At 31.9% G+C, this 23,374-nt stretch overlaps 1 protein-coding gene and 1 long non-coding RNA gene across 4 annotated transcripts; one reads left to right on the forward strand and one right to left on the reverse strand.

Annotated features, from left to right (window-relative positions):
• Positions 1–2,406: 2,406 nt before the first annotated feature.
• On the reverse strand, positions 2,407–2,840 carry LOC123227047. Its single transcript, XR_006504425.1, has 2 exons — positions 2,727–2,840; positions 2,407–2,623 (listed from the first exon to the last, which is right to left on the reverse strand). It is a non-coding gene; the product is annotated as an uncharacterized LOC123227047 (long non-coding RNA).
• Positions 2,841–18,665: 15,825 nt separating this feature from the next.
• Positions 18,666–22,800, forward strand: LOC123227092 (dihydroceramide fatty acyl 2-hydroxylase FAH1-like). Of its 3 annotated transcripts, none has more exons than XM_044651738.1 (7): positions 18,666–18,820; positions 19,415–19,485; positions 20,583–20,675; positions 20,793–20,989; positions 21,147–21,252; positions 22,090–22,236; positions 22,457–22,800. In XM_044651738.1, the coding sequence occupies exons 2-7, from the start codon at positions 19,435–19,437 to the stop codon at positions 22,574–22,576; spliced, it is 714 nt and encodes a 237-aa protein (XP_044507673.1). In that variant the 5' UTR covers positions 18,666–18,820; positions 19,415–19,434; the 3' UTR covers positions 22,577–22,800. The 3 variants fall into 3 exon arrangements, with proteins under 3 accessions (XP_044507673.1, XP_044507674.1, XP_044507675.1); XM_044651739.1 differs by having other exon boundaries at positions 18,678–18,813; XM_044651740.1 differs by lacking the exon at positions 18,666–18,820 and adding an exon at positions 18,869–19,032.
• Positions 22,801–23,374: the final 574 nt, after the last annotated feature.

Below are 23,374 nucleotides of genomic sequence, written 5' to 3' on the forward strand. Positions count from 1 at the left end.
AGATCATTTAGTAGGAGTTCACTGAAAAAAAAAAAGCATTTAATTGAAAAAAGAAACTGAAAAAAAAAAGTTAAAACCAATTAAAAAGGTTAGCCTCAGCCAACCTTTAAAATAAAAGACCCACGCCAACCCTTTTTAAATTTACAGCCTTACGCCAACCCCTAGTGTTACGCCAACCTTTTTTTTATATAATATAATATAATTATATTATATTTATAATAATCCTTTTTAAATTTTAAGGGTTGGCAAATCCAAAACAACCCAAGGGTTGGCGTTGGCGTTGGCGCATCACACCAACCATTTTTTTATATAATTATATTATATTTATAATAATCCTTTTTAAATTTTAAGGGTTGGCAAATCCAAAACAGCCTAAGAGTTGGCATTGGCGCGTCACGCCAACCATTTTTTTATATAATATAATTATATTATATTATATAATATATTAATTATATAATATAATATATTTTATATAATATTATATTTTAATTATATTATATTATATTATATAATATATTAATTATATAATATAATATATTTTATATAATATTATATTTTAATTATAATATATTATATATAATTATATAATATAATTATATTATATTTATAATATAATATAATATAATATTATATTAATAAAGGAATGACCAACCCTTCTTTTTATTTAATAAAGGCGCCAACCTTTTTAAAATATAAAGGGTTGACGTTGACGTTATGGCGTTAACACCGTCAACCCTTAAATTTTCCCTAACTCTTTATTTTTATGTCAACCCTTCTTTCCAAATTTTTTCAACCAAAATCAGTTTTCTGATAATTTTTTTATTTTTAAAATTATTACACTAATAATTCTTTGCAAGTTAATTTATTTTCTGCAAGATTCTTCTGCAATAAAAATTATTCTCTCATGCTTCTACAAATTTTTTCCTGCAAGATTCTGCAATTCAATTTTGTTTTGATTCTTCAGATATATATATATATATATATATATATATATATATATATAGAGAGCAATGCTATGTGTACCCATTTTTGGTACACAATTCATGTACACAGTGATGTGTCATCATGAATTAGGTGATTTTAAAATATGTGTCATCATATAATAAAGAAACATCCAATCACATGATAACACTTCATCTGTATACACAAATTATGTATCAAAAATGGGCATATATAGTTTTATTGATATATATATATATATATATATATATATATATATATATATATATTGATGTATTCTTTACATATTCAACACCAAGTACACATAAATATAAATTTTGTTTTAAATATTGATACTAAATATTTATATATTTTCTCTCTCTACAGTGCATTAAAAATAAGTAATACTAAAAAATTAGTTTTGGTTTCTCAAGGTTGAAAATAAGAGCAATTTAGACATCTTATCCTATAAAGTGGTAACAATGTTTAGAGTGTAAAAAGTATGGTATAAATGTATACGTGGGCTCAAATGAGAGTAAAAATTTCAATTTCCCTTTATTTTATATCAGTTTTTGAGAATTTGGCCTTCCGCCATTGTCTTTTAATGGCTTGAAAAAGCAAATCCATGGATTGACTAGACATTTCAAGGTATAGTATTTCTTGAAATGATGCTAAAATGAGAAAATTTTCATAGAACAAATTTCACCTCCTTGCCACGATTTAACTATTCAGTCTAACTATATCAAATAGAATATGGTTTCTTTAGGTTATATCTAACTATTAATTCTAAATTAGTCAATTCAAAATTTTTTCACAAGAATGAGAGAGCTCATACTATTTGAAAATAATATTTTTTTTTCTTTCGATCACAAAACTATGTTTATTTTTTTATTAACTTATTTATACAAATTTATTAAAAGATAAATTAATTAAAACTCTAAACATTTTAAAGTAAATTATTTTTTCATTCTTCCAACCACTAAACAAATCACTTTCTTTTGCTTAGGAGTCTTTTGTTAGAATAAAACTATCCTTTTTTTTTTATTTTTTATTTTTTTTTATGTATACAAATTAATATATTTTAAACTCTTTGGGTGGGGCTCACCACCAAGCTAATAAGCCTTTGAGAGACTCCAATTCAATAGAGATATATCAAAATTTATGAGAGTGTGGAATCAAACTTGTGTTTCTCTAGCTTCACACTTGGTATTCAACTGTTGGTTCTTCTTAATACATTCTTAATATTTTGTCATGATAAAGATCCCAAAGATATCTCACAATAATGTTGAATTTAAAGATCGGACAAATGAACGATAATAAAATTATGTACACACAGTTTTGAATATTTAATTAGAGACTTAGATAATATGCTATCATATAATTCACTACTTAAATAGTAATATATTATTTAAATAACTAATTAGATATTCAAAATTGAATTCACATAGCATTAGTCAATGAATGATACTTAATGAATTTAGAAAGGGTATTGATAATTGATCGATGGATTGGTAATCACATTCTTCTTAAAATTTCTTCAAGAATCACGTCTACAACATAAGCAGCCGCAAATGCATATTTGATTTAGTTACCCTAGCATTATCATCCTCACAGTGATGCATACTCATACAGGACACAATTGGATTTCCAAAGCACATAATCTGCTGACACAGAAGCCGGAGCCCTAACAACAATTGGAGTTAGACAGAGAAAGAATTTACAATCAGAAACTTAAGTAATTAAGAGGAGACTAATTAAGAATACATTAAAGAACCAGAGTAACTCACGTTGTTGCAGAAGGTTTTAATAATCAGTTGTGAATGAAGAGGAAGAAGATGATGAATAGAAAGAAGAAGATGTTGCAAACCGCCATGCTTAATGTGCTTGATTTGCCTGAATGAGCATGGTCACACTTTGATGTATAAATAAAGGAATCGATGGTACCTTTTCAATTAGATGAATGCATGGCCGGCCAAGGTTGAGATCAAGATGAAATTAATGGCGGCATTTCCAAGATTGAGCCGACTGTGATATGACAAAATAAATACCTGAAAGCTACATACAAATGTCATCGTCCGGCAATTCAATCAAAATTTTTTGTATTGGTGTATGCATGTCTCTAGGCTTAAATAAACATAGAAATGGAATCAAGAATTAATCCTAATCAATAGATCAGGCTTATGCAATAGTAACATAAAGGCCAAAAACATTTCCCCCCCAAGGTTTGTTGAGACAAATTGCCACTCCTTAAATTTCAAAAAATCAAAATTTCACTCGTTATTCACTTTCGTTAGTAAATTATGTTAAGTGAAATAACATAAATGTCATTTTGTACAGATTTTTCTATTTTTTTCCTCTTATCAAAAAGTGTGGGGGGCAAAAAAATGTTTTAAAATATTAGGTTTTAAAAAATTCGAAAAAATTTTAAGAGTGTTTTCAAAAATTTTTAAACTTTAATAGTTTGAAAAATTACAATTCACCCCAAAAAGAATTGACAAAAATAGGGAAATTTTAAAAAATAGCCAAAATGCCCTCCCATTAAGCCAAAATGCCCAAAACCACTATGTCCAAGCCAAAATGCCCAAAATCACTGTGCCAAAAAAAAAAATGCCTATGACTTTTTTTAAATACCAAAATTACCCTTCCCCTCATATTTATATAACTCTCCCACTCACTATAGGGGTTTTAATGAAATTTTAGATAAATATGGGGGGTTTTTGGATATTTTACACTATAAAAGCATTTTGATATTTATTTATTTATTTAAAACTTTTTCTAAAATGACAAAATTACCCCTCCCTTCATTTATATAACTCTCCTCACTCACTATAGGGTTAAATATAATTTAGGATAAATATGGGGGGCTTTTGGATATTTTACATTGTAAAGGCATTTTCATATTTATTTATATATTTCATTACTTTTTCTAAAATATCAAAAATACCCTTCCCCTCATCTATATAAACCCTCCTCACTCATTTTATTTTCACACACTTCTTATATCACTCAAACATTCACTCTCACTTTCATTTTTTTTTCAACATCAATTAGTAGGGATTCGTTCGGACGAAGGAAGTTCGTATTTCTGAATTCGACTCGAAAAAATACTATTTATCAAAAAAAGGTATTTATGTCAATCTTATCTTAAAACTTCATTTTATTTGTTAACTCTAGTTTTTATGTCGCAATATGGGGGGGTTAAATACAATGTTTGACAAGTATGGGGGGTTAAATGTAATTTAGGATAAATATGGGGGGTTTTAGATATTTTACATTGTAAAGGCATTTTCATATTTATTTATTTATTTCATTACTTTTTCTAAAATGTCAAAAATACCCTTCCCCTCATCTATATAAACCCTCCTCACTCATTTTATTTCCACACACTTCTCATATCACTCAAACACTCATTCTCACTTTTATTTTTTTTGTTAACATCAATTAGTAGAGATTCGTTCGGACGAAGGAAGTTCGTATTTTTGAATTCGACTCGAAAAAATACTATTCATCAAAAAAAGGTATTTATGTCAATCTTATCTTAAAACTTCATTTTATTTGTTAACTCTAGTTTTTATGTCGCAATATGGGGGGTTAAATGTAATGTTTGACAAGTATGGGGGGTTAAATGTAATTTAGGATAAATATAGGGGGTTTTTTTGGATATTTTACATTGTTATGGGGGTTTAGATATTTTACAATATATACAGGATTTATATAACATGTTAAAAATATATAGGGATTGCTTTGATACAAGACGACATACAAGGGTGTCAAATGAAATGTTATTAAAATTAGGGCGTATTTTCATATTAAACATTGTAGGCGCATTATAATTAAAATTATAGGTTTTTTCGAGTTTCACCGCTTTAGGATATATCAATGCACATTTTTCTTATTTCTGAAGAATTTTTCGATTGTTGTCATTTTATGGTATTTCAACTTTTAGGATTCAAATTTCAGTTTGTTTTTTTGAATTTCACCGTTTTAGCATATATTAACTCGTATTTTTCAGATTTTTTTTAGAATTGTTTGATTATTACCATTCTAGGGTATTTCAATTTTTAGAATTCGAATTTAAGCTCAGTTTTTTTGAATTTTATCATTTTATGATATATCCACTAGTATTTTTCAGATTTCTGCAGAAATTTTTTATTATTGACATTTTAAAGTAATTCAAAGTATAGAATTTGAATATCTATTTCAAAGTATAGATATTATAAAAACTTTTTAAATAGAACGTTACAAACAGATAGATGCATTTTGATATAAGATAACATACGAAAGTGTTATATAAATTGTTAAATAATTATAGGGGGATAAATAACATATTAGAAAAATATTAGGAGTTTTTTAAAATTATTAATAATTGTACGGCTGATTTACATAGTCATTATTGATTTTTTTTTTTTATACCTGAATAATTATCTTCAAAAACTTGTCATTGCAGGATTGATATTTAAAATGGAGGGTTATGCATCGGTTCGTTACCAGGGAGAATGGATTCAAGGTCGCAACAACACAATGAAATATATTGAAGGAGCCAAACAATTGATTAAAATCCCTTATGGAACAACATTCGAGGGATTTATTGAGCGTTTGACGGAGTATTGCAGTATTGATCTAATGAAAAACTACATTCAAGTATCAATGAAGCCAAGAAAAATTGAGCTCGACTGTCCCATCCAGATCCAAAATGATGAAGATGTGCAAGGTCTTCTTGAAATGTCCCAGTACTTTCAAGAATGTATTCTTGTTTTTGTTACATGTACCCCAATTGAAGGGCAGAAGGAAGAAGATGAAGATGAAGATGAAGATGAAAAAGAAAGCAGTTGGATCAAAAAAGAATACGATTTGAAAAAGTTGATTGATTTCAGTAATGACCCATTATATATTGCAAACTCATGGGCTCATAGAGAAAAAGATATAGTTCCCTATTGGGGTGACTTCGATGGAAATGATATGCCCGATATTCCTTCAGACGATGTAGAGCCTGAGTATATGGCATCAGTAACCGAGGGTATGGATAGTTTACGGCTTGAAGATCCTACTTCAGGTGGTGGAAATTATTCTGGGCCGTTTTTTGACAATGTCCCCACTGATCCATTTAGGTGGCTTCCTGATTTTCCTCCACAACCATCAGCATCATCAAGTGGTTCCAGATCAATCCGAAAGGAGAATAGGGTCAAGATTGGTGATATTTTTCACAGTAAAGTCCAATTGATTGACGCCATGACACAATTCGCCTTACTCAAAGGATTTCAATTTGGTGTCAAAAAGTCTGACAAGAAACGGTGGGAAATTAAATGCAAGGCTGAAAATTGTAAGTGGTATATACATGCAACCAAGTCCACTGTCGGTGATGTGTGGGGGATCAACTCTATGAATCCTACCCACACATGTTTAGTTGATCAAATCATGCCACATCACAGACAAGCTGGGGCCCGAGCTTTAGGTCAATTAATGAGATCAAAGTTTGTGATGATTGATCGAATTTATCGGCCTAAAGAAATAATTGTAAACATCGCCGACCGATATAAAATTGATATTTCCTACTCACAGGCTTGGCGGGCAAGAAATTGGGCTATCAATTCATTGAGGGGTTCACCGGAGGAATCTTTTATGCTATTACCAGATTATTGCTACAATTTACAACGTACTAATCCGGGCACCGTTACTGCTATTGAAACAGACGATGAACATCGATTTACAAATTTTTTTATGGCGTTAGGATGTTCCGTTCATGCGTTTAGTCAATATCTTCGGCCCGTTATTTGCATTGACGTTGCTTTCCTTAAAGGTCGATATCTGGGGCATTTATTTATTGCGGTGGCTCTTGATGGTAATAATCAAATATACCCTATTGGTTTCGGTGTCGGCAAAAAAGAAGATCACGACACGTGGTGTTGGTTTCTTATGAGAATTAAAGAATGCATCCCTGACCTCTCTAAGCTTGCAATAATCTCCGATCAACATCATGCTATCTACTCGGCAATGGCTGAAGTCTTTCCAGATGTCCACCATGGATGCTGTTGTCATCACCTTCTGTGTAACATGCGGGCAAAGTATAAACGAGACTCAAAGGTATATTGTAAACAAGTAATTAAATTTATAACAGTTTATCATTTTCAAACATTTTGCTTACAATGAGTTTTCATATTTTTTTCCCTCTTACAGGTCGCGGGTGCATATTGGAAAGCCGCTAAATAATACACAGAGTCTGAATTTGGGCAAATGATGCAATCCATTGACTCAATGAACCCCCAAGTTGGAGCTTATCTACGGGATGTCGACTTTCACTATTGGAGTAGAGCGTACTTTCCAGGGCATCGATACAATATCATGACCACAAATATTGCTGAGTCATTTAATGCCCTTGTCAGACATGCACGGGGCCTACCTATAACCATGCTCTTGGAGTTTATTCGTGGTACAATGCAACGATGGTTTTACGAGAGGAGAACCCATGCAAGTAAGTATCAAATCGATATTAATTAAAAGTTGTCTCATATACTTTTTTCCACTTTGTTAATCATATTACCAAATGTGTTCTTAATATTTTTTCTGAATTACTGGTGAATGTCATAACTTCCTCACCCCTTGGGTGGAAGATAAGATCAGTAATCGTCTTTCAAAGTCTGCAAGTCTGGATGTTCGACCGATTACACCTACTCGGTATCAGGTTGTTGGATTTGGTGGATTCATGGGTATCGTGGACTTTGGTGACATGTCATGCACGTGTAGAAAGTTTCAGCTTTCACGTATTCCGTGCAAGCATACCATTGTCGTTGCACGACATATGAGACTGACGAATGTGCACGCATGAGTTCATCCATTCTTCCGCACCGACATTTACCGTGCAATATATCAGGAACCGATCAATCCTCTTGGAAATCAATGTGATTGGTTACACTCACCGGATGACAGAGTTATATTGCCCCCCGTCCTCGATAGTCGTCGTCCAGGTCGTCCATCCAATAGAAATCGACGTCCATCACAAGGAGAAATTGTTACACCGAGGATTTGTAGTCGTTGCTATGAACCGGGGCATACACGAACCCAATGTAAATCCCCAGCACCAGTCCCGAGCTCCGCCCCCCAGCGTTCACATACAAAAGGCAAAGGAACGAGATCTTGACATGCTTATACTCAATTTTGTTTTTTATATTATTCTTCATTGTTGTACTTCAGGTTTATGTAACCGATGTATTTTTATTATTGTTTCAAACGTGTAATTGTATTGTCATTTGATGTAATAAATTTAGTGTTAATTTATTTCATTATTACTATATTTTCTCTAATTGTTTCAAGTGTGTAAATGTTTGAGTAATTATACGTTTTTATTGTTTTTTCATGACAAGATTATTTAAAAAATGAACTCAAATACGATACACATCTATATATAACCACAAATAAAGTATATCATACACATATGAACATACAATAAATATATACATCTAAACATAGGAATAACGATAAATATACATCCGTGAACTACTCGATACAATGAAAATACAACTGTGTCGCTAATCGTCGACGCATAGAGGTAGACGACTCTCGGGGAAAAACGTAGCTCCGTGCCAACGCCAAACACTCAAAAAATCGCAACATAAAGACGCCACAGTCACCAGAGCCCAACCCCTGCTGAGGGACATCCGACGCTCGATGTAAAGTGAGGGGATCACGTCGTGGAGTCCTCCTAGAAGCTGTCCAAAAAGTCGTCGCCTCTAATAACGCGGGAATAAAGGTCATGTATGGTCGCATGCGCTGCTCCAGAGTCCCTATATTTCCCGAATATGAAACATCTGAATTGTACACCGTAATCGACCACTCACAAAAATCTATAACTCCGGCGATAATGTACGGGATAATGTCGTACGCTGTGCACGAGATATCGCATCTGCCCGGAAGTGTCTGGAAACGTCGGGAATGCGCAGCTCGCTCTCAATCCGTCTTCTTTTGCGAGAAATATCCTGTAACAATCACGTAAAATTTGTTAGATATTCACAAAAATAAATATGTAAACAAATGTATTAGTGAAAAAAACATATAAAGATGAGAAATACCAAATAATTAAAAAGGAAATGACAAAACTTAACAAATAAGAACAGAAATTCGAGTTCTATACGTTCAACTTCTATAGAATGTTAACAATGTAGAAAAAGTTATCCTTAAATGATGAAAAATAGAAAAAACGAAACTGAAATTCATACTTTATAGGTTGAAATACCTTGAAGTGACGATAATCAGAAAATTGTTCGAAAATTTTGAAAATACGAATCGATATATCCTAAAATGGTCAAATTTGAAAAACGGATGTGAAATTCAAATTCTATATGTTGAAGTACCTTAAAGTGACGATAATAAAAAATTCGTTCAGAGATCGTGAAAATACGAATCGATATATCCTAAAATGGTTAAATTCAAAAAAACGGAAATGAAATTCGAATTCTATACGTTGAAATACCTTAAAGTGACGATACTCAGAAAATCATTCGGATATCGTGAAAATACGAATCGATATAACCTAAAATGGTAAAATCCGAAAAAACGGAACTGAAATTCGAATTCTATACGTTGAAATACCTTAAAGTGACGATAATTGAAAAATCGTTCGGAGATCATGAAAATACGACTCGATATATCCTGAATTGGTGAAATTCGAAAAAACGGAGTTGCAATTCGAATTCCATACGTTAAAATACCTCAAAGTGACGATACTCGAAAATTCATTCGAAAATCATGAAAATACGAATCGATATATCCTAAAATGGTTAAATTCGAAAAAACGAAAATGAAATTCGAATTCTATACGTTGAAATACCTTAAAGTGACGATACTCAGAAAATCATTCAGATATCGTGAAAATACGAATCGATATAACATAAAATGGTGAAATCCAAAAAAACGGAACTGAAATTCGAATTCTATACGTTGAAATACCTTAAAGTGACGATAATTGAAAAATCGTTCGGAGATCATGAAAATACGACTCGATATATTTCGAATTGGTGAAATTCGAAAAAACAAAGTTGCAATTCGAATTTCATACGTTAAAATACCTTAAAGTGACGATACTCAGAAAATCATTCGAAAATCGTGAAAATACGAATCGATATATCCTAAAATGGTGAATTGCGAAAAAACGGAACTGAAATTCGAATTTTAAATGTTGAAATACCTTAAAGTGACGATAATTGAAAAATCGTTCGGAGATCATGAAAATACGATTCGATATATCCTGAAATGATGAAATTCGAAAAAACGGAGTTGCAATTCGAATTCGATACGTTGAAATACCTCAAAGTGACGATACTCAGAAATTCATTCGAAAATCGTGAAAATACAAATCGATATATCCTAAAATGGTTAAATTCGAAAAAACGGAAATAAAATTCGAATTTTATACGTTGAAATACCTTAAAGTGACGATACTCAGAAAATCATTCAGATATCGTGAAAATACGAATCGATATAACCGAAAATGGTGAAATCCGAAAAAACGGAACTGAAATTCGAATTCTATACGTTGAAATACCTTAAAGTGACGATAATTGAAAAATCGTTCGGAGATCATGAAAATACGATTCGATATATCCTGAAATTGTGAAATTCGAAAAAATGGAGTTGCAATTCGAATTCGATACGTTGAAATACCTTAAAGTGACGATACTCAGAAAATTATTTGAAAATCGTGAAAATACGAATCGATATAACCTAAAATGGTGAAATCCGAAAAAACGGAACTGAAATTCGAATTCTATACGTTGAAATACTTTAAAGTGACGATACTCGGAAAATCATTCAGAAATTGTGAAAATACGAATCGATATATCATAAAATGGTGAATATCGAAAAAACGGAACTGAAATTCGAATTCTAAACGTTGAAATACCTTAAAGTGACGATAATTGAAAAATCGTTTGGAGATCATGAAAATACGATTCGGTATATCCTGAAATGGTGAAATTCGAAAAAACGAAGTTACAATTCGAATTCGATACGTTGAAATACCTCAAAGTGACAATATTCGAAAATTCATTCGGAAATCGTGAAAATACGAATCGATATAACCTAAAATGGTGAAATCTGAAAAAACGGAACTGAAATTCGAATTCTATACGTTGAAATACTTTAAAGTGATGATACTTGGAAAATCATTCGGATATCGTGAAAATACAAATCGATATAACCTAAAATGGTGAAATTCAAAAAAACGGAACTGAAATTCGAATTCGGAAAAACGAAACTGAAATAACGTCGTTACATCGTAAGTTGTGTCAAAAAACACCAAAATTTGAAAACTCGAATTTGAAATTTGAAAAATATATATAGAAAAACCTAAAACAGAAAAAACGGATATAAAATTCGAAAACTACACGATCAGAAACCGTGGATGAGAAAAATCTCAATTTAACCCCTAATGAAAATTCTTTAATTAAAAAGGTCCAATGTTATATCCAAAATTTCCATAAAACCCCCTTTGTTGTAATGAATCTCATCCAGCTCTCCAAGATTTTAAAAAACCCAATTTACCCCCCAACTAAGTTTGAAAAGGACGCTGCCGTGGGAAATTTCATTCTGCCGTGGGAAACTCCGTTCCCACGGCAGACTGTTGATCCAAGTTTCAGCCAATTTCGGCCAATTTTTGGTCGTTTTGACCTCCGATTTTTGCATAAATCAAATCTACACATTGTATAACATAAAACCCCTCAATCAATTCAACAAAAACAACCAAAAATCCGAACATTTTAAGCAATATTCAAAGCGTAAACCCTAGAATTTCAAACCCAAAATTCTCAATCAAATCTCAATTATATCAGCAATAAATTGATCCAAACAAGATTACGGGAGATATACTAACCTTCTTTGCCATTTGCGGTTGTCGGGAAGCTTCAAAATCGACGGAAATGACCTTCGCCGTGGGATTGACGTGGGAGGAGGAAACTTTTGCGATTTTTCGTGGAAATGCACAGTGAAATCAGAACCTGCCGTGGGAAATTTTGCTTTGTATATAAAGGGGGGCAGGTTCGTAATTTCGCTTTTCCCACGACAACGTGCGAAATTTCAAAAAAACCAGACGTGGGCTAAGGATTTCCCCGACACCCCAATGTTTTAAAAAAGCCAGTTTACCCCCCCACAACCCATTGTTCATTCAACTGCCGTGGGAGAATTCGTCCTGCCGTGGGAAATTCCGTTCCCACGGCAGACTGCCGATCCATTCGGCAGCCAATTTCGGCCAATTTTTGGTCGTTTCGACCTCCGATTTTCACATAAATCAAATCTACACATTGTATAACATAAAACCCCTCAATCAATTCAACAAAAACAACCAAAAATTGAAACATTTTAAGCATTATTCAAACCGTAAACCCTAAAATTTCAAACCCAAAATTCTCAATCAAATCGCAATAATATGAGCAATAACTTGATCCAAACAAGATTACGAGAGATGTGATAACATTATTTTCCATTTTCGGTTGCCGAAAAGCAAGAAAATCGGCGGAAATGACGTTCGCTGTGGGATTGCCGTGGGATGTGGAAAAAATTCGAATTTTCTTTGAATTGCACAGTGAAAATTTGCTGTGTTTATATATGGGGGCAGTTTCGTCATTTCACAAAACCTGGGCATTTTTGCTTAAACCTGAATTTTTTGGGTAATTTCGCTTAGACCCCTTTAATTTTGCCTAGTTTTTAAAATTTCCCACAAAAATATAACATTTTAAAATTGGTTAGAGTTTTAATACTATACGATTAATTACACAAATTTAACTCTCTATTCATGCAATTAATCAATTAATCAATTGGATATCAACACATATAGGCAATAAAATACAAAAATTAAAAGATTTAGGGATGCAAACAAACTTGATAGTTAACGTAAACCAATTCAAATCTAATCAATTGTTAATCTGTACAACTATCATGGTCTTTCATCCTAATAACACTCAAAACAAAATGTGATAATTGTGAATAGGTACACGTATCACTTCTAACTATTTTGGGATAGGGATATAACCTTTTATATAATAAGTTATTAGATCTTCTGATTAAAAGTTTAATAAATTATAACAGTTTACACTTGTCACTCAAATTAAAAAGTTTAATAGGAAGTGTAATGGGTTTTTACAATATGATTTCATGATACCCAATAAACTGATTCTAGATTATATATTTATCTAATTTTATTTTTGTCAGATAAAAGCATAATCAATGTTTTTCCATGTAATAAATACAACAAAATAGAGGCAGCTGAATAAATCCAGTCCAAGAGCATTTGTCTACCAAGTTAACATCATCAGCAAAATGTACAAAACAGTTCATCATCAAAATCGGCGGTACCGAAATAGAGAAATGAAAATGCATCAGCAGATCATCCCCAAAACTAACAATTAAACCCAGGAACAGAAGCAGATTGGGACAAGCACAAAAAAATTAGAATCAGCACAAGCAACATCAAGACAACAACCCATCCTCAGTCTTCCTCGGAAGCTTCATCAAAATATGAAGCATACTTTGCCATGAAGGTCGATAACTGGTTGCTGACTTTTGTGAGCTCTTTCTGAATCATCATTCGGCCTGTCGCAAGTGCCTTCGTTTCTAACACAAGATGAGTCTATCGGTTGAGCAGGGGTGGATGCAGGAGCTGCAGGTGGAGGATCTCAGGCTTGCTTGCTGGCTTGGAAAGGCCGGCCTTATTTCTTTCCAAAGCCAGGGTATAAGCGTCGTGCTTATTCTTTTGTATATGCCCATATTGCGGAGCATTTCAACAGATTAAAGCATCTCCCCTGGAACTTTTGGCAATGTAGTGGCGTTTTCATCAAAACTGGCCAAGCTCTGGTAACAATTTTATAATTTCAATAAAAAAGCAAAATAATCATTTTCATGAAAACTTAATAGATTTATTAACAGAAGAAGCAGATAACATGTAAGAATTTGTTTTTTTGAAACTTCAAAATGAAAATTTATCGTTTCATCAAACCTCTAATAGGAAACAGTTATTTGGCCGTAATATAAATTTTTACTGAGATATGAGAGAATATTCATGTCCATTAAGTTATGATAATTCAATGGCTTAAAGCTAACTCTAATTTCTCATCCAAATCCAATGAATTACATTGACTCAGTGACTATGAATTTATGTGTCAAATTTGCATTACACTAATCTAACACTTAAATAAGCATATGTGGTTATAAGACTGAATATTTATGTAACACAGGTCTTTTGATGCAATGGAATGGAATGATGACACAAAAATATATAAATAGTATATGAACTTAGAGAAAATACTTTTTACCATTAATAAACCCATCTAAAAGAACAATTAGGAGTTTATTTAAGCGGAGTCAAATCTAAATAGGTGTTAATTTGAACTAGACAAGCCAATCGGGTCGCACCAAATGGAGGTCCGGCCCGAAGTACGAAAAAAAGTCCGAGCACGATAAAACCCGGCCCGACATTATAGAGTGTTGGGACAGGCCCATGGCCTTATCGGGCCAGGCGTAAATATTAGGCCCATAGGCTGACCCAACCCGGCGGTGCACTGTTTATAAAATAAATTTTTTTTTCTGCTTCTGCGAAATGGCAGATTGGCCTCTGCTTAATTTTTTTATTTTTTAATTTATTTATTTATTTAAATAAATTTATTTTATTTTCCTTCATTTTTATTTTTATTTACAAATCTTTTAATTTCTCAATCTCAATTATTTCATTATATTTTCAATCTCATTTTCTCTCATTAACTCTCTTTCGAAAAATATATGAATTCGTAAATAATAATTCTTTATATTTATAATTTCATTTTTATTTTAATTTTATTATTACAAAATATTATAAAATATATGAATTCACAAATAATAATTCTTTATCTTTGAAGAATTCAGAGATTTAAATATAGAAGATGAGTAGATAAATGTTATATAGTAGATGTATTTTATTTATGTTTTGTAATTTTTACAGTATATAAATTAATTTATTTATACTATGTTATCAATTTATAATATTTTTTATCATGTAACCATGATATTCCTCCACCACAAGTGAGAAATTATAAATAAAATATTCGGGATACTGTCATCGATTTTAATAATTGAAAAATAATTTGTGTTTAAACATTTTTTAAAATATTGATTAAATGAGTCGGGCCAACCCGATTAAAGCCCAGCCTGGCCAGCCCCAATTAAGACCCGTTATTATATGGGTCGGACCTTTATATTTCAATGGGTCAACCTCGCCTGAAGGCCCATTACTGTTTGGGTCTCGGGCCCGACCCATTAACACAATGGGTCGAGTCGGAGCCAACCCAGCCTGGCCTGACCCATTGACATCTCTAATTTGAACTTAAGTTGATGATAAGTTCTCCAGAGAAGAAGAAGGGTCGTTGGAGATGAAGATCGAAGAAGAATCATCACAGAAGAAAAAAGTTATCGGAGAAGATGAAAAGTTGTCATAGAAAATGAATCTACCAATGACTTTCCAACAATTTGCTTAAGTTGAGATAAGGTTATCCCAATTTGAGTTCAACTCGTTTAAGTCAAGCATTGAGACAAGTCTAAGTTGACTTGGCTTGGATCTACTGATAGGAATAAAACAAATATTTTAATAGTTTCAAATATTAATTTATACCCAATTAATAATCTTTTAATGACATTTTAATAAAATAATATATGAGTATTATCTTAATATTGTCAATCAAATACAAAAATTATCTATGCAATTCAATTTTATCAAATATATGAATAATTTATAATTAACAATCTTTCAAATAATCTATTTTTGTGGTAAAAAATTATAAATGGATAATAGGGCAGTGAATTTATATACATACATTGTTTTTCAAAGAATATTTTAAATGATAGGAAAATGTGAGGAAAGAATTCACGTTTAGTATTTTTTTTATGAAAATAATATGAGAATACTAGAACAATAAAATGTGTTTTACATTAAAAATCCAAAAATAATACAAAATACAAATTTTATCACTTACACATAATAAAATATAAATAATATTATATGTATCCAGTTTTAAATATTTTATTAATTATTCATATGATATATAATTATATAATTTAGTGTTATTTTATTTTTAAAATCGAAATTACTTAATTATATAATAACATATTAATTAAGTTATGATTGGGTATTCAAAACCGAGTAATTTTATTAATAATATATATTTAAATTAATATTTATTTGTTCCTCTAAAAGAGTTTAATAGTTGTTTTCCAATTGTAATTTTATTTTAAAAATCTTGATTGTAATAAAAGCTTTTATTTGAAAAAGAGAAAGTAAGAATATATTAATTATTTTTATATAAAAAGGTAATTACCTTTTTGTGTGAAGGAGTTAATCTACTTTCCCCCTCTACTACTTTCGCTTATTTTCACAATCAAATTTCCCAAATTAATTTTTAACGTGTATTTTGTTTAAAACCTTTAAGACAATAACACTTATAAATAGAACAAACTTTATAATTATTTTTTAATTGAAATCATTATAGTTAGAGGTATCTCTTATTGGGTTTTGTTTATTGTAGTTGGGTTTTACTTATTTTATAAGTAGATTTTAATTATTTTGGATTTGTTTTATGCTTTGTGTGGAAATAAATTTGGGAAAATAGTATAATTTCAGGTTTTTGTTGGTTTTAAATGTCCACATTAACGCATAAATTGTTCATATCATCGCATCAAAATGACAACGTTGGGGTTTGTAACCATAAATTTTGTTGTGTCATTTATATTTAACATTTTTAAAAGTCAAATGATATTCGAAACCTTTAATAAGAAATAATGAAGTTTGATTTAATCGATAAGAAAATTTATAAGTCAGGTCTATTCAATAAAAAGAAAATCCAATCTTTTTAGTAGTGTCCATTTCAATACAATGCAAAAATAGCATTTTTGTACATCATTCAACAAAATTTTTTATTTTTGTGACAATTTTTAATGATTTATTGAAAATGATTAGAAAATATGAAAAGTGAAATCATACTAGTCATGCTATTATGTCTTGTTTTATCTTTTGTGTTTAAAGGTGGTGGTGAGGTGGATTGATCCTAGTGTAACCTATTGGGCTCATTTGTTGAGTTCTGTCAAAACCTGTCACTTGACGAGCTTTCATATCGGGCTAGTTTAACAAAATCTCAATATTTGGGGTACAACCTAAAACACAATAAATCAATGTAACACTTCCATGCAACACAATAAAGGGATCAAATGACTAGGGCTGGATTCGAGCCGAGTCAGCTCGAGCTCGAGCTCGGCTCGGCTCGGCTCGGTTCGAGCCCAAAACGAGCCGGGCTCAGTTCGGCTCGATCGAGCTCGAGCCGAGCCCGAGCTGGCTCGGGTTGGCTCGGTATATTTTTTTTAAAATTTTTTTATACAAAACGGTGTCGTTTTGATCCATATATATATACCAAACGGTGTCGTTTTGATATAAAAAACGAGCCGAGCCGAGCCGTTACCGAGCCGAACTGAAAACGAGCCGAACTCGAGCCGAGCCGAATTCGGCTCGAGTCGAGCTCGAGCCGAACTCGAGCCGGCCATTAAAAAGCCGAGCCGAGCCCGAGCTGGCTGCGCTCGGCTCGAATCCAGCCCTACAAATGACAAATAGCATATAATTTAATTGAATAACATTGTCATTGCTAGGTATCTCTTTATGTTTTTTTAGACTTCTCCTAAGCTTTAAGAGATCTTAGGATATGACTTTAGGGCTGCATTGGCTTCCCTTCATTTATTTTCTTTTTTTGTTGTGGGTTTTACCCACTATTTTACCAAAAAATAAAATAATAATTCAACGCCTTCATTTAAAAAAAAAAAATACAATGCGAAGAAAGTCTATAAATTATGTTTCTTCAATAGCACAAAAATTATAAAAAGTGTGTTCACTCAAGTACTATACAAAAACTGCACTTTTGATTTTTTGGACATAAATCCACAAATTTTTTTTTGAAAATTTTTAATAATTTATGTAAAATAATTGGAAAATATAAAAAATGGAAACAAACGTGTCGTATGTTATGCCTTGCTTTATCTTTTGTGTATTAATAATGTATTTGGTAATTAAATTGTTATGTTGAAGAGTTTATTAAAAATTATTAAGTAAAATTTAAATACTTTTAAAAAAAACCCTAAAATAGTCAATTTTTTAAGATTAAATTAATAAAAAAATTAATTTTAATACGTAGTTAACAAATTTCAAATTTACATTCTCGTATTTTAGATATCTTGTCGTTATCATCCAAACTATCCATTAAAACAAACCTTCGTTTCTTTTTTTTTTTTATTAATTAAGAAAATGTCTCTTTCATAGAATTTTTTATTGATAAATAAGCGTGTACATAAAAACAACCGGGGCACTTTCAGAGATTAGCGGACGCAAATGTATTACTTACTAGTCTAACTACTTCCAGGAGAAACTGCCACAGCGTTGACCGTTGACTGTTAGTTGTTAGGATTCGTCTACACATTAGATCCTGTACTCCTCACCACACAGGAACCATATCCTTTCCTCCAATAATCGCCCGCCACGTCAGCTTCAAAACTCGCTAGCTTCTCTCCCATTATAAAATCGATGCCTAGCTGTCGCTTCAAAAGTGCCAGTCTGGCAGCTGTTGGAATCCAACGTGAAAATCCGCTGGTTGGATTCTCTTATTCCATTCAAAACCAACGGCCCAAATCCATCCACCTCCCATCAACTTATAAACACCGAATCACTTCACCCGAAAAACTCCCTTTCTATCATTTCACTACTTTCAAAAAAGAGTCCCATCACAGAAAACTGTGGTCTGTGACTCTGTGGTCGTCCGTGTTGCGGTGACTTGACGGCGCTTGCATCGCCGTTAAAGATCGCGTTTGGACTCAGATCCGAACCGCATTGTACTCGGTTTGTTCATTTTGTGTGTGTTCTTGATTTATTATAGATCTAGGTTTTGAATCGCTTCGGATTTCTTGTTTGAATGTGTTTCTACTTAATTGCATTGTTTATTTTTCTTTTTCGTTGGAAATGTTATGCTGTTTGAATTCCGAGACTATACCATAAAGATTTGGTTGTTGCGTGATTGAATATTTGAATTAGGAGGAATCGAGCTGCGAAAGGTGGCGACAAACTCTTGAATCTTGACATTGTATATGCTATAAGATATTTGAGTGCAATTTAGTCGTTTTGTGTTCAAAGAAAAATGTTGTGAAATCAAATGGTCTTTTTTTCGAAGAGTCAATAGAAATTTTAGTTCTGATTCCATGGGGCCAGGGACACATGAGAACTCGTTAAAAGGCATTATTTGATGTCTTCTTGCTCAATTAAAAAAGCCAAAGAGTGAACATTAAGACATACAATTTTAACGGTCACTTAAATGTACGAGTAATTTGTAAAGTTTCATTGGAATTTAGGCTAATGGTAATTCCTTTAATTGGGTGGTTTATGTTTTGATTTTGCTTGTTTTTTACTGAATCATTTGTGTTTTCTGTGTGATTTCAGTTGTATAGTAAGTTGCCAAGATGGTCGCCAATGAATTCACAGTCGATTTAAACAAAGCTCTTGTCTTCCAGGTAGATTTGAATTGCAGTTTTTCTTTTCTTGTAAAGTCACATGTTCATAATAGCACTTGTTTAAGCCAAATATCTATGACGAATGGTTATATACCTTGTATTGTTGACTTTTTAATGATTGATGATATCTTTTAATACAGATATTTTAATTTCATTAAAATTTTTATGGAAACAACTCTTCTTTGATGAATGATTTTATTGTTTGTGCTGATCATTAAGTATGTGTGGACAAGCACAAGTACAAACAGAAGCATCAATTGTCTGAAATCCTGTCATATATAACAGGTGTTCTATTTTCATGTGGTAGTGGTTCTGTGCTTAAAATTAATTAACATCTGGCAAAAGGAATGACAGGTTCACTTAGGAATTAGGATCTTTGTTTAAGTAGTGATTACGTTATGCGTACTATTTTTTTTTTCTCAATTTGTCATTGTTATGTCAACTATTCAAACAAGCTAAAGTTCCGAACCATCTCTTACTCACACTTCAAACAAGCATTTCTAGAAAAAGAAATAACTATTTTTCAAAAGTTTACTTACATTTCGACTTATAATTCAAAATGCTATATATCTGATTGGTAGCTATTTAATCATTGAAAATCTGTATTTTGATATATAATCTACATTGAATTCAAGGAGTAATGGTTACATGGTTGACTGTAACCAGCTTTAAGGTTTATGAATAGTTTAGGATTTATTACCTTATCACCTGAAATCAAACTGTACTTGTTCTTCAGTTCAGTGCTATATTGTGGAGTGGAGACAAAAAGCATTATTTGCTTGTCATGGTTGCTATTGTAGTTTACTAAAAACTGTTTGGTTTTTTTAGTTCGGCTTTCTTCTACCTTAATTTAGTCCACTGTTACTTCAGAGTTTTTGGTTCATTTCTTCTGATTTCTTCTTTTCTTGGATATGCCTTGGTCCCCCTCTTTTAATTTTGTTTTTTTGTTTCTTATTGCTTCTTTTCTTTCTCACCTTTATAGTATATACATCTATCTATGTGTTTTATGAATCTTTTCTTGTATACTAAGTTGAATTTGTTGGTATTACGGCTTGTTTAAGCTTTTATTTTTTTAACTTTGTGTGAGCTTATCACAGGTTGGTCATCTTGGAGAAGCATATGAGGAATGGGTTCACCAGCCGATTCCAACCAGGGAAGGCCCTCGATTTTTTGAAAGTGACTTTTGGGAGGTATGGCCTCTTTCTTTATACACAGCATTTTCCTTGTTATGTTCATGCACTCATTCATGCTATTTGATATAATAATTCCTCTTCTCAAATAACATGTCTCATTTTTACTTGAAACAGTTCTTGACTCGCACTGTCTGGTGGGCAATTCCAGTCATTTGGCTGCCAGTTGTTTTCTACTGTATCTCCATGTCTGTAAGAATGGGCCATACATGTCTAGAGATAGTAGAAATGGTGGCTTTTGGCATTTTTATTTGGACATTGATGGAATACAGTTTGCACCGTTTCCTTTTCCATATCAAAACAAAGAGCTATTGGTTTGTTTTTGCTCTAATTATCTCCTTCTCTGTGGTCTTAACATACACACATATGCAGACATATAGATGCACTACCGCTTTTTTTTTCTTTTTGAGTAGGGCATGCATGCTCTATATTTGCTTTAGCCAATACCCTGAATTTGTTAAGAACTTGCAGGGGTAATACTTTTCATTATCTTATTCATGGTTGCCACCATAAGCATCCTATGGATGGCCTACGGCTTGTTTTTCCTCCTGCGGCGACAGCTGTTCTATGTATACCAGTATGTATTTTTTGCCTTTTTTTCGTTGAAATTATTATTGTATTTTCCTGTAACACATATATCCAGATGTGAAAAGGTTTGACTTGATGTAAATCATTATTTCCTTTCAAACTGTATGCATATAGCACTGAACATCTTTGGCAGGTGTGGATCAATGATGTATGTATAAAAGACATGACATTTATGAATTTTACCATAATTAATGCCATTTTCAAACAGCACAGTACTCATCTGTTAATTGTGAGTATGGGCAGGGTAATAATGTTATTTGCAGTGCCCTGATTGTAGACTATGTATTTTTGTTGTTGTTTTGTGACTGTTCTTAGCTTGACTGGGATAAATATTTGTTTTTAGATTTGTTCCATACATGCTGTATGAATTCTACTAACACTGGCAAGTGCTACATTTATAAGTTGTTAAATGGTTCTGTTGGTATTTTGGTCTACACAAACCTAAGCTAATGAATCCAATCAATAGGCATTGTGTAAAACTATATTAAAGGCTGTAAATCTTATAATGTAACTTTACTAATTTTTTAAGGTTCTCTTTGTATGCTAAGAATACATATTAGGACTATCAAAATTGTAAGTAATGAATACGATTTAATAATGTCTTAGTAAAAAATATTCTTATACTATTTAGATAATCCAGTGCAATCTCTAAACTAAAATATGTTCCTTGGATCATATATGATAAGAAAATTCCTGAAAGATTAAAACTGATTTTTAAACTATAATATTTCTTTAAATAGAGAAGCTGCATTTATGATTTTCCATATTTAGTATTCTTAATATTTTGTTTATTGCTTATTGCCTTTTCATTTCCAATCCTTGCCAGTTATGGAATTTGGTAAAACTTCTAGCAACTCCATCGATAGCTCCAGCTGTGTTTGGAGGTGGTTTACTTGGGTATGTGATGTATGATTGCACCCATTACTACCTGCACCATGGTCAGCCCTCAAGTGGAGTACCTAAACACCTCAAGGTAAGAAGGGTGCATATGGTCCAATTGCAAAAAGATACGTCAGCTTGTCTTGCTCAACTTAGTTTAAAATTTCTCAAAAATGAAATTAAAATAGTTCAGCTTTCTGATATTATTGAAATTCTTCTTCTTGGTGTCTGTAAATGATCGTATCCTTTTTCGGATGGCTCCAACTGGCATGCAGAATAACTTATGTATTGTTTATCTTGGTTGTGTTTTGCAGAAATATCACTTAAATCATCACTTCAGAATCCAAGATAAGGGGTTCGGAATCACATCATCCCTTTGGGATCGAGTGTTTGGAACACTTCCTCTGGGGAAATCAGCTGAAAAGAAGAAATGAATTAAAGGAGATGGTAAAAACTGTTCATTATTACTATTGGCTCATAACATTTTTCCAAACATTCTTTCTTTCTTTCTTCTGCTGTTAATTTATTCTAGAATGAGTAGTAGTCTAAGCGATTGCTTCCAGGTCATGGGTGGTGTCAATTTTGTGGTGTAGTTTTGTATAAATGAAATTGCTATTTTCCTGTTATATTCTATTTGTGAAAGAAAATTCCTTAATTCCGTCAACTGTTAAGTTGATTATTGCCTTTTATTTTCTTAGAGTTTTCTTTTGGTTATTGTAAATATATAGAAATTGTTCGTAGGTACTTCTTCATAATTTTTTTATTGCCAGAAATAGTGTGCGTGTGTGTAAAATTGAGGAAGATGCTTATCTATTAGGGACACCAATACTGTTGGATTTGAATTGGATGAGTCTGAATATGAGCCGGTTTGAGATTGGGTTGAATTCAAAAAAGTCAATTCAAGATTGATAAGTCGATGTTTTAAATTTGATTTAAAAATAATTTAATTTAGGTTTTGATTCTGGTTAGTTTAAAATTTTAGGTTAATTTATAAAAATGAGTATTATTTTCTGCTTGAACTTGGTTAGTTTGATCAAAGTTCGGATTGGATTTATTCTTAAGCGGTAATATTATATGTATAAATAAATTGTATAAATTTATTTGTATAAATTGAGATAATAGTGTTGGTAGAGTGATTTTGAAGTAAAACAAAAAGTAAATAATTACATTACTCAATTGGAAGTTACCATGTTAGTATTTCAAAAATATTTGAATATTTTAACTTTTTCGTA

Source organism: Mangifera indica, chromosome 10 (genome assembly GCF_011075055.1).
Source record: "Mangifera indica cultivar Alphonso chromosome 10, CATAS_Mindica_2.1, whole genome shotgun sequence".
Lineage (NCBI taxonomy): Eukaryota > Viridiplantae > Streptophyta > Magnoliopsida > Sapindales > Anacardiaceae > Mangifera > Mangifera indica.